The 12479-nt window shown below is 39.6% G+C and overlaps 1 protein-coding gene across 6 annotated transcripts in view; it reads left to right on the top strand.

Annotated features, from left to right (window-relative positions):
* Positions 1 to 7673: 7673 nt before the first annotated feature.
* Positions 7674 to 12479, top strand: part of LOC100766213 (zinc finger protein 431) — a 60950-nt gene continuing 56144 nt past the window's right edge. For 5 of the 6 annotated variants that reach the window (XR_004770026.1, XM_027416920.2, XM_027416917.2 and 2 more), the window contains exon 1: positions 7674 to 7786. Coding sequence is in view for 4 of the 6 variants with exons in the window: in XM_027416920.2 (XP_027272721.1) it covers positions 7784 to 7786 (3 nt within the window). In the remaining 2 variants the exon portion in view is untranslated. Of the gene's footprint in view, positions 7835 to 12479 lie in introns of all 6 variants that reach the window. The other variant, XM_027416914.2, reaches the window with a different exon arrangement.

Raw genomic sequence — 12479 nt, 5'->3', positions numbered from 1 at the left:
GAGTGTGCTGGATGTCTCTACAATTTTGTTCAAATGACTGCAGAACCTGGAAAAGCTGTTGCTGCTATTGATGCATAACATACCACTATTATTGGTCTTTATATATATGTATATATATATTAATGAAGTGGTTATGGGAATAAGATGAGTGTTTGAGAAGGAATTGAAGAGTAGGGAGAGGGAATCGAATTGATCAAAACGCATTAGATGCATGCACAAAACTTTCAATGAAAAGAAAGTGTAGCTTAGAAATGTGTTTCAGACTTCTTGCATCGTCACCTGCTTTTCAGTAACTGATGAGTGTGAATGTGATTAGATCCCAGGATATAAACACAATCATGGGCCACTAAGATTCCGTGAAATATTTCTGAAATGAAGAAAGGAAATTCAGCCACAGGAATTATGCACCTGTTGTGATACATGGAAGGATAGTTTTGATGTTTATATTTTTGGTTGTGAGCCTAGCCTTTAACAGCTGAGCTATCTCTCCAGCCCTAATTTTGATGTTTAAAACAGTTTATTTTGTATTGTGATGCTTCCTCTTTTCTAATCATGCTAAAGGATCTTCCTTATATTACAAAAATATTTCAAGTGGGCCTAAATACACTCAAAACTAAATTGTCATGCCTATCTCTAAAACATACTCCATGGGTTTAAATGTTTAAGCAGATTTCTAGATATCTCAACCAAACATCAGAATATATCAGATGTATTCTGTGAGTTTTGTTAGTGTCTTACATATTAGTCTAGTCCAGAATTGACAGTATGTCTCTGTTTGAGATGCTCTATGCTGATACAATGATCGATAAGATGTGGAAAGCTGTATGGAGGTCTTAGAGTGGTGAAAACAATTGTGTGTAATTGTAACCTTATTGTTCTTTCTGTGATTAGCCTATAATATGTGACTGACCTTCCTGTCATGTCTATGCTTGTGCAAGTCTTAGCCTTCTTTGGAGAGCTGAGAACATATCCAAAACATAGAATTTTACTCTTCCATAGTAAAATTTCAGGAACCATTCAGTCTCTAATGGACGTGAAAATATCCTCTTGTATATGGTCCTGTTTTCAGAAAGAGTCAGGCCCACTGTAAACTTTTTTTTTCAATCATTTGTATTTTTTTAAAAAAAAAAAAAAAACCTTCTCCAGATAGGAGAATGCCAACATAAAACAACCTCAGGTATGATGACTACAATTACATTATTACATTAAAATATTATAATCCTTTGTGTTCTGTAAGTCCATAGTAATGTTTCTACTTTTCACTACTGGAAAAATCAAATCTATGGAGTGGAATAATATGCATACAGCTCAGCACTTCACTTTAGGTCCAATAGAAGAAAATATTAAGTTGACCCTGTTCTTGCAGGACCATCTGTGCTGCTTAACAAATAGTTCCGAAAATCTTATTTTCTTTTGCTTTGGGTAAAACATACAGAGGAAGTGCAATATTGCAGGCACAATGGAATTTCTGTGTAAGATTTCTTTTACTCCACCACAACCAAGAACAGAAACATAAAAGTCTTAACAGAAATTGTTTTACACTGGCACTCTCCTAACCATGAAGTTCCCGATGACAAATCAATAATTACCATATTTCTAACAATATAATAGTCTCCCTCAGCACTTACTGGGTTGTGCTCCTTCCTTGCTGAGCCATAACAACGAAGTGAAAATCTGAAGAGCCCTCCATTTCCTGTGCCCAGTGAATTCTCAGTTTCTGTCCTAAATATTAATATGGTTACAAAGAAAAGGTGATTCTCAATGTGAAGGCCATGGTTGAAGAGACATAGATATCCATAACTAATTGAGCTACCGAGCAGAATGACTAGCAAAGCTGGTTATTGTCTCACTATGGCCCATAAAAATCTCACTAATAGAGCTAATTACTCAAATTTGTCAATGTTCTCCCAGTCTCTAGGGAGTGGCTGCAATTGATGGAAGGAGAAGAGGAGAAGAAGGGAGAAAATATTTTTCTATATGTAGGCTTTGGGCTATTCTTGTATTCAACATATATATATATATATATATATATATCCATTATATAATATATATGCACGCACGCACGCACACAAACACACACACACACACACACACACATATATATATATATGTCTCACTTGATATTATTCCATTTCAGTAGGATAAAACATATTTTTACACACCTAGTACTTTACCACATCAGAGACTCATCTCAATGACATCAATTGCATTCTTATTTCTTTGAAGCAATCAAAAGCAGACAACTCTAGGAACTGTCTATTTCTTTTCAAATGGGAAATATATACTCCAATTTTGGAATGTACATTCTCTCTACTCTTGTGTTATGGACGTTATCATTTCACTGTGAATAGGATGAGTAACTCAAACAATCAGAAACCAAAATATGTGATCAAAATGTGGTCATTTGCAACTAAGTACAGCTGTTAAATTTATTCACTATTTTGGTAATTATTTTTATTATTTGAGATTATTGTATAATTACATAATCCACTTCTCTTTCCTACCTCCAAACTGTCACATATGCCACTCTTTCTATTAATTGTTGATATTAATCTATGTATCTATCATCTATCTACATATCTATCTACCTATATATCAACTATCTACATATCTATGTATCATCTATGCATACTTACATTAGATTAAATGAGTTTCATTCAATTTAAAGAGCTTTCTCCTGAAACTGTTATACAGGAAAATGTACTCATGTGTAGATAATATAAATACAAAGTAATCAGAATTTATAAGCAATAGTATACTTCTCTATGTAATATGTTATTTGGTATAATTCAGTATTAGTACTACAACATAAGCTCTTGGTGGTGGATATTCTTAATTTTGATAATGGTTACTGCTGATGGAAGTTCAACAACTATGTTCCATTTCTTAATTATCTGGAATTTCTCACATGTGTGATACATCATAAGCATGATAATTTTGGAAAGAACACCCAAAGTGTGAATGTGAAGCTAAGTCATGTCATAACTGACTTAGTTGAGGTCACATCAGACAAAACAGAGAGACTTGTCAATGAAAACCAGAGTATGTCAGGGACAATAGGTACCATGTTGTATGCTCCTTCAAAGGCATTAGGCACGCATTAGACAACATACAAAGCATGTTTATAGACACCAAAATCAATAGTGAAATATGAAGATTGGTAAGAAAATCTGCATCTAGTTGGATGGTTATAGTTTTTTGGCAATGGCAAAATGTACAGGAGACTCAAATCATTCAGAAGTAATAAGAACTCAAAGTCCACAAGTTTTATGCAAGTCTGTATAAAATAATACTTGGGATATAAATATAAAATATTCATATACTCAGTGAGTTTTGAAGACAATTACATTTAATACTCATGAAGCACTTTGTAACTATCAGAAAATATTCTAAAGCAGAGTTTCTGATCTCATATAAAAAAAAGACCAGAAAAAACACCACATCAGATATTCTGAGTAAATCATTTTCATCTAATCTTTTATAAATCTGACTAACTAAAAAGTTTGTGAACTTTTTAGTTAGTCAGATTTATAAAAGATAACTTTGCTTCAAAGATTTTTATTTTGATTCTAAATATCTATATAAATTAGAATGTATCTTCCCCAAAGATACATAGCATGAAAATCACTGTGTATACTATTTCCTATGTTCAAAGTTGACTGTAGTAGGACATGACAAAAACAGTGAACCTGAGATCCTGTATGCCACTGAAATAAAAAAATTACAACTAATGTATTATGAAGTGTGAGTTGACTATAAATTAAGGTAAAATGTTGTTAAGATGCATATTTGGATTTGGCAATATGTTAATTTATAGGTGTGAATACTTTTAATTTTTCAGAATAAAATAGAACTTCATCATATACCTCATTCCCTTTCCTCCTTCCAAACATTCCCATATACCCTCTTTGTTCTTTTTCAAATTTGTAACCTATTTTCATTAACTGACTTATGCACATATGTGTGTACATGTATGTGTATATGTTTATATGCTGTACCTAGATGTATTTCTAAATATATAAATACAAGCTGCTCAGTATATACAATGTTACTTATATGTATATGTTTTCAGGGCTGGCCATTTGATACTGGATAACCAACTGGGGAATACTATTTATCTCTCAGTATTCCTTAATATCTTGTAGTTCTTTGTGTATAGGGGCATGTATGTTTACATTGACCTTGTTCAACTTATATATAGGCAGCCATGTTGTTAAGACTTTATGTAGCTTCTGACATTTCTAAGAGATACAGCACATTTCCTTTTACTTTGGCTCTTACAAAATTTGCTCCCCCTTTTCCATAATGATTTCTGAACTATGTATGAAAAAGTTGGCTTTTAGATATATCAATCTGCATGGGGTGGGGATGGGGGTCGAGACAGGGTTTCTCTGTGGCTTCAGAGGCTGTCCTGTAACTAGCTCTTGTAGACCAACCAAGTTGGTCTCAAACTCACAGAGATCCTCCTGCCTCTGTGTCCTGAGTGTGGGGAAATTTGACGAAAGCCCAAACCTGTGGTCACAGTGCTCCTAAGATTGGCTGATGTTTCCTGTTTACACTGGGAGGGCAAGATCTTCTTCTGTTCCACTCCCACCTGTTGTGCCCACCAAGAGACCCCAAATCTTCAGGGAGCCAACGACACCCGAATCAAGCACAAGAAGGTATTTATTTCAAAAAACCAGCTAGCTGGGGCCTCACTCTATCGAAAGAGTTGAAGCCTTGAACTACAAATGCAAGGTGTTTTTAAAGAGCAAAACAGGGGAAGGGCGTCATGAGACCCCTGATCTCATGTTACAAGGTTTCCATAGTTACAGAGATTTCTTAAAGCACAAAGTTACAAAGTTTCCATACAAGGTTATCGCAAGACAAAGGGTATTGAGCAAGGAAACTGTCTTTTGTTCGGGTGGGATTTGTTGTGCCCAAGTCACAAGGATCCCCAGAAAGACCAGGGAGACAGACCACTGATGCAAATGCACAAGGTTTATTAAATTGTTTATCCTACCACTGGAGGGACCCAGTCTAGCAAACTGATGCAGCAGCCTCCAGAGGGGGGTGAAGTTCCCTGTCTACTGCTAGGTTTTAAAGACAAAGCTACAGGATTACATCAGTAGGTACGACTTGGTTTCTGATTGGTTGACATTTGGGAACAATCAGGAGAATTTCTCAAAGTCACATTTTGGCATGAAATACCTGTGTATCAATTATTTTCATTGGTCAGTGCTGAAAGGGAACATTCTGTGGTTTCTATAGCTTTGTCTTGTTACTTGCAGGTGGCCTATGGTTTATAGACACCAATAGTTTTCAGAACTGTATCCTGGAGACTATAGGGGAGGTTTGGTTTCCCCTGGAGTTTCTTTTGTGGCCAAACAGTTCCCAGGAAACAAGTACCTAGGAGGCTGGGGGGTGGGGGTGAGAAGGGGAGTCTGTAGTTTCTTTGTGTTCAGTTGGCCCTAGGCTCCCAGAGGCCAGAGGATCTGGAGTTTCCTGTGTCAGAGGCCTACGTGTCTTTTCTGTAGCCTGTCATGGCTGCTAAAGTAGGGGCTGAGTGAGGGTATGGTCCCTTCATTCCTAGAAGTGAAGCCTTTTAGTTTAGTATACTCCTTTCAGGATCGATTAAACACATCCTGTGGTCTGGGGGATTTATGACTGGCAGGTTAAGAGGCCATCTAGTTCCCAGTTTTCTTAAAGACAATGGGGTAGGAACCAATTTGATACAGTTGGTGATGGGCTTACATCCCCCTTTTTTCTTGTGGGAACTGCTTGTGGCTTCCTGCCATGTAGCCTAGAATCAGAGGTCTCTTGCTTAGTTAGGATCCTTTTATTCTTCTCATCACACCACCCAAGTCCCTCTTCCTAGGTGAGTCCTTGCAGAGTCCCTTACAAGTCCCACCCTAGGCTGAGTCCTTGCAGAGCCCCCCACAAGTCCCTCCCTGGGCTGAGTCCTTGCAGAACCCTCCACAAGTCCTGCCCTGGACTGAGTCCTTGCAGAGCCAGTTCAGCCTGTCTTGCCACACACTCCAGTAAAAGTCTTCAAGATGAAAATGCTCTCCAAGTAAATAAAGTGGGGCCAGCACTTAACATTTTGCTTCTTTGTGACTCCAATGGCCTTCCTTTGGGGGCAGCAGCATATGGGAATCATTATTTTCACCAACTAAAGAAAAATGACAGACAAAAGCACTGGCAATATTCTGTCACAGCAGTGACTGGCCTATTGCTGTCCCTCCTACTTATTCAGAAGTGTTCTCCTAGTTTGTTCTCTGAAGCTTGTCTGGTTGTTTCTTAGGTAGTTCACCTCAGATGCTAACACTGCAACCAAGACTGTCACACTGCTGAGGCAGAGAAGCAAGAGCTCTCTTCATTCTCTCTTTCACAGGGCAGGAGGAATCTCACTGTGGCTGAGAGCAGCCGTGCTCTCATATTTCTCTCCTGTTAGAATGTACCAAAGCAGACAGAAAAACATTAATCTCTTGCCAGTTAAAGGAATGTCTCAGTCCTCAGCATTTAAGTCCAGGTTGGGGTAGAGGGAGAGTCAGCATTACAAGTGAATCTGGTATCTATGGCAATCACTTCTGATTTAACTATCCAACTTTGTGGAACCCCAAAAATCCACAAGGAGATGACTCACCGAATGCAAGAACACAGGTTTCTTTATTATGAGTTGCAACTCTGGACCCTGCCCTCACCGGAACAAGTGGAGTGCCACTTTTTGGCTGAGGGTTTCTAAAGGGGAAAGTTTAAAAGACTTGTCTTGAGATTATAAAATTTTATGGTTACGTAGGATGAAACACTAATTATATGTTCAGGCAGGATGCAATTAAGCAGGAAGCTGTAGAGGAAATAAGTTTGTTAATTATCTCCTGGGCAGGGACTTTTACAACTATCTATCTGATCTTCTTTAGGACAGAGAAATGTTGACACAGCGGGATGTCGTATCTGTTCCCAGGCCTCTGTACCCAGTTCTTTGTTTAGCCTTATCTGTTGGTCTGCCTTTTTGGGAACTCAGAGAGGCTTGGAAATTTTCTTTTTTCCATATAGGCTTTGGAGTCTAAGTTTTAGACTAATATTAATTTTTCTCTTTCACTGTGGCAATCACTTCTGATTTAATTATCCAACTTCAGTATCTGTTTTGATATTACTGTTATTAGAAATCTTTTCATAAAATATACTTTAAAGAATTTATTTAAAAATCAATTTTAAAATTCAATGTTACTATGCAGAAAGAATGTCATTGTGCATAGTTTCATGTAACCTGTGATACATATTCAGTTGTATTTTTATTAAAAGAAATTATGACAAGAAAACAAAACAGAGAGAGAGCAAAAGGGAGAGGGAGAGGAGAGAGAGGGAGAGGGGGAGGGGGAAAAGGAGGGGAAGAGGAGAGGGGGGGAAGGGAGGGAGAGAGAGAGAGAGAGAGAGAGAGAGAGAGAGAGAGAGAGAGAGAGAGAGAAAGAGAGAGAGAGAGAGAGACTTGCTGTTGAATTTGGCACAAATCTCCAGGCAATTTGGGATAGATCTGTCCTGTGCTTAGATTGGAAGCCGGGCTGGCAACCACCGCGCTTTGCTTTTTCAGCTCACGGTGGTCCTGTTACTCAGGCTTCATTGGCCAGTGTCCTGTCACTCAAGCCTCACTAACCAATCATGCACCCTATCGGACCAGCCGGTCAGATGGGAGGGATTTTTTTCCAGGAAGCAGGTTTCTGGCTCGACTCCTCTGCTGCGGAAGTCGGAAGGTGTCACGCGGTGCTACACTTAGGACTCCGTTGTGGAGCTCGGCAGCCGTCCCATGGTGAGTGAGGGGCCGTTGTCCCCAGGTGGGGAGGAGTGACCGGCCACGGTGAGTGAGGGGCGGCTGTCCCCAGACAGGGTGGGGCGGCCGGTTGAGCCTCGGGAGACTGTGGGGTGGGTTCCCCCGGCTGGCTGGGAGCCAGTGGTCAGACACAGAGTTCTGCATGTTCCTGCCTGGACCTGCCTAGTCCTGCATCGTCTTGGGTGGTCCTTGCAACTTCCTGGGCCAAGGCGGCAGCCTCTTAATAACTTTGCTCCCTGGGAGCTGAACTGTGCTTAGAAATATCCTTGTTGATACCACGGTGAAATGCTGGTTCCTGTAGTGCTTAGATTGTCACACGTGGAGAGACTTCACCAGACTTGCCAAACTCGGAGATCCCTGCTCTCTAGTATCTTCCAGAAGTTCTTCACTTTCAACATTTAAGTTTAGGATCCGTCTGTAGTTCATTGTGTGGCACTTGTAAACGGTATCTCCTTGTGTAGAGTTCCACTACAAACGTGTTGTATAGAATTGATGGTAATAGAATTAATGGTATAAGGACTGGCCAATTCTTAGGAGACATTAAGTCATACAAAGCAGAATTTAGGTAAGGGAGGGCTGACTACCTAATACCCCAAAGAAAAGCAGTATGCTACCCAAGCCTATTAGGGATTAGTATGATAATATGTAAATGCTTGTTCACCAGGATTAACTGGGCCACTAAGTTACATTCTCATAACAAAGGACACAGCCCTGATTTACAGCCAGCCAAAAGGCCCACTTCCCCATCAAAGGCCTCTAACACGGTGCTCAAGAGACCATTACAGGGTCATGACCAACATTAAGTTCTGGTGTGACATAAAGGTGTGTTATTTCTGGAACAGCTGCATCCCCAGCCTTTTTGAAAAGCAGTGTGAGTCAAGGTCTCCTATATTGATTGAGGTAGACTTGAACTCTTTCGTAGCTCCACAGCCCTTGCTATCCTCTTAAGCACCCTAAATTCTTGGATCACAGGTCTATAGAACAACAGAGTTCTAAAATTACCAGCTTGAGTCACATAGTGTTCTGGCCATTGCAGTAACAGGAGAAGGATTGGTGTGTTGAGTATGGCTTCTCCCTTCAGACCAGACAAGCAGGAACAGTGTACTGCATACACTGCAGGGGAAACAGACTAGACAATAGCTAGATCACGGGCTGAGGTTTAAGGCAGTGAGCTGCAGTGGTCTCCATCCTAAAGAAGGACCTGAAGGGGCAGGGTGGGTGAGTTTCCGTGTAATTTCCCAGCATGCATTAATTCCTTCCATGTGAATGAAGACAGACAGAATTCCTGGGTGTACAGTTTAAGGATCATAGCTTGAACTACTGAGTATTAAGTTTCCAATGAACAAACTCTTCTATGCAGATATGTGCAATCCTGGTTGTCACAGTAAAGTCAGCTCAGAGGTTTGAGACACAGGCCATTGGCTGTAACTAAATATGTCAGATTACAGGACTCAGTTGCTATTGTTAATAGCATATTAATGGCATACTCCCTACCAGGCAATTGCTAACTCCATTTCAAAGTCAGTATAGCTAAGTGTTCTTCCAATTATTATCATTTTAAAAAGTCAATTATTGGTATCACTTTTAAATTTCATTTTCTTTAAATGCATTATTGCTCTAATCTCTATTTGTTTCTATTTTCCAAAGTTCCACAGTTTAAGAATTTCATTCCAGGCTGGAAAGATGGCTTAGAGGTTAAGAACAAGCACTGCCTCTTTTTCCAGAGGTCCTGATTTCAATTCCCAGCAACCACATGGTAGCTTGCAACCATCTATAATGGATATGGTGCCCTCTTCTGGCCTGCAGCATACATGCAGGTAGAACACTGTAAACATAAAAAATAAATCTTAAAAAAAAAAGCAGGGCGTTGGTGGCGCACGCCTCTGCTCCCAGCACTCAGGCAGAGGCAGGCGGGTCTCTGTGAGTTTCAGGCCAGCCCGGTCTACAGAGCAAGTTCCAGGACAGGCTCTAAAGCTACAGAGAAACCCTGTCTGGAAAAACAAAAACAACAACAAAAGAATTTCATTCCATTTTTTCTTATGTGCTTTTTATTTATTTATTTATCTAGGTCACATTAGAGCTCTGGTTCTCAACCTGGGGGGTCATGGCTCTCTTTCAGGGATCAAATGATCCTATCACAGGACTGGCCTAAGACCATCAGAAAACACAGATATTTATATCACAATTCATAACTACTACAATATTATAGTTACGAAGTTGCAGTGATAATAATTTTAATGTTGGAAAGTCACCACATCATAAGGAACTGTATTAAATAGTCACAGCATTAGGAAGGTTGAGAACCACTGATTTAGATCAATGTCTCCTGAAGCTCAGCTTGCTTCACACTATATAATTGAGAATTGCTATGAACACCTAATCCTGCCTCTGCTGCCCAGGGCTGGAAAGACAGTACTGCAACTCCTTCCTGTCTGGGTCTTGACTGGTCTATGGGAAGGGGAAATGGACCCCTGAATGAGTCCATTCTCCAACTCTTCTAGATTTTATTGTGAATTTTCAAGTGAGGTAGGATCTGTTTAAGATTTGGGTTGACTGACCAACTGTAAAGCTGGTGTGCTCACAGCACAGAAAGGATGGGGTGGGTGGTGTTTGCTCTTTCATTGGGTTATGGATATTTGTCATTGTTAAAGGTGGTTGGTTTCAAGTTGTTCTTGGTTATGGTCAGGAAAAAAACTGAACAAAGATTAGATTCAGGGTTCTTGTTTTAAAAAGAAAAAGGGAGGTATAGATATGATAGGATATAAGGGTAGATTCTTGAGTCTACTCTGAAAAGAAACAGGAGGATATAGAAATAGGATAATAGGTAAATTATTGAATATACTTCTTTTGTTTGTTTATTTTTTGAGACAGGGTTTCTCTGTATTGCTTTGGAGGTTGTCCTGGAACTCGCTCCGTAGACCAGAATGGCCTAGAACTCACAGAAATCCGCCTGCCTCTGCCTCCTGTATGCTGGGATTAAAGGCATGAGCCACCAACACCCGACCTTGAATATACTTTTAAACCAAAAAAGTAACTACTAGTTTTAAATATTTTACATTCACATGGATTTTTGTATATTGATAAATATTTAAGATTATGTTTGTGAGAACCTATTGTACATACATTTCTAATCTTGCTCAAGGTATTATACCTATGCAACTCATTTAACAATGTAATGCAAACTTTTACCCCTTGAAAGTTATAATTACCAACTATTTAGGATAATAAGGAAATGCAGGTTAGCAGAGAGAGAAATCCCAAATGAACAGAAGCAGTATTGCAAAGGGAGACATAACAACAGACACTGAGGAAATCCAGGCAACCCTTAGGTCAGCCCTCAGTTTGATTATTTCCTGCCATCTACTCCTATTGATTGCTTCTTTTTATCCTAGAGATTTCGGGTGTGTTGTAAATTTGCTAGTATGAGATCTCTTACATTTTTTATGTAGGTACTTAGTACTCTAAGCTTTCCTCTTAGTCCTGCTTTCATTGTGCCCCGTAAGTTTGGGTATGTTGTGCTTTCATTTTCATTGAATTCTAGGAAGTCTTTAATTTCTTTATTTCTGCCTTGACTATTGCATGGGAATTAAGATTCACTAGACTCAGTACAAGTTAAGTGAAGGTCATTCAGGAAGAAGGCGCTTACACAAGAAGAAAATGTCCACTATAAGTTCCCACTCCAAGGATCCCTGCCCTCATGACCTGACCAGAAGCAAGAGAGAGCCACCTGTCATAGACCCCAGATCTGAAACCATTGTCTGTCATGTCCGAACCTGTTACTACACCCAAAGGGGTGTGGTCATCGCTACAGGTTCTGTGGGGTGGAAATCTCACTACCATTGACCATTGGTAATTCAGTAGAGAGCTCTTCAGTTTCCATGAGTTTGTAGGCTTTCTGTTTCTGTTGTTGAAATCCAGCTTTTATCTGGGGTAGTCTGATAGGATGGAGGTGGATATTCCAATTTTCTTGTATCTGTTCTTTTTTTTTTTTTTTTTTTTCTTGTATCTGTTCTTAAGTCCTTTTGGTTCTTGATGTTTGTTCCAGTATTGCTCCGTTTAGTTTGTTTTGTTTTCTTTTGAGGTTTTTTTGTTGTTGTTTTGTTTGGTTTGGTTTTTCAAGACAGGGTTCTCTGTGGCTTTGGAGGCTGTCCTGGAACTAGCTCTTGTAGACCACACTGGTCTTGAACTCACAGAGATCCGCCTGCCTCTGCCTCCTGAGTGCTGGGACTAAAAGGGTCTGCCACCACCACCACCACCGGGCTTCTGTTTAGTTTTTTTTTTTTTTTGTCTGGATGACCTGTCCTTTGGTGAGAGTGAGAAATTGAAGCCTGCCACTATCAATGTGTGACCATCAATATGTGACTTAAGCTTTACTAGTTCCTGTTACAAATATGGATGCTCTCACATTCAGGGCATGGATGTTAAGAATTGAAACATCATCTTAGTGGATTTTTCCTCTGATGAGAGAGAGAGAGAGAGAGAGAGAGAGAGAGAGAGAGAGAGAGAGAGAGAGAGAGAGAGAGAATCCAAGTTTATTTTGATAGACATTAGAATTGCTACACAAGCTTGCTTTTAAAAATCTTTGCTTGGAAAATTGTTTGCCAACCCTATATTCTGAGGTAATCTCTATGTTTGATGTTCGGGTGTGTGTCTTGTATACAGTTAAAGGATG

Source organism: Cricetulus griseus, chromosome 5 (assembly GCF_003668045.3).
Source record: "Cricetulus griseus strain 17A/GY chromosome 5, alternate assembly CriGri-PICRH-1.0, whole genome shotgun sequence".
In the NCBI taxonomy this organism is placed as follows: Eukaryota; Metazoa; Chordata; class Mammalia; order Rodentia; family Cricetidae; genus Cricetulus; species Cricetulus griseus.
Note: the sequence above shows the minus strand (reverse complement) of the source record. Positions and strands in the feature narration are given on the sequence as shown.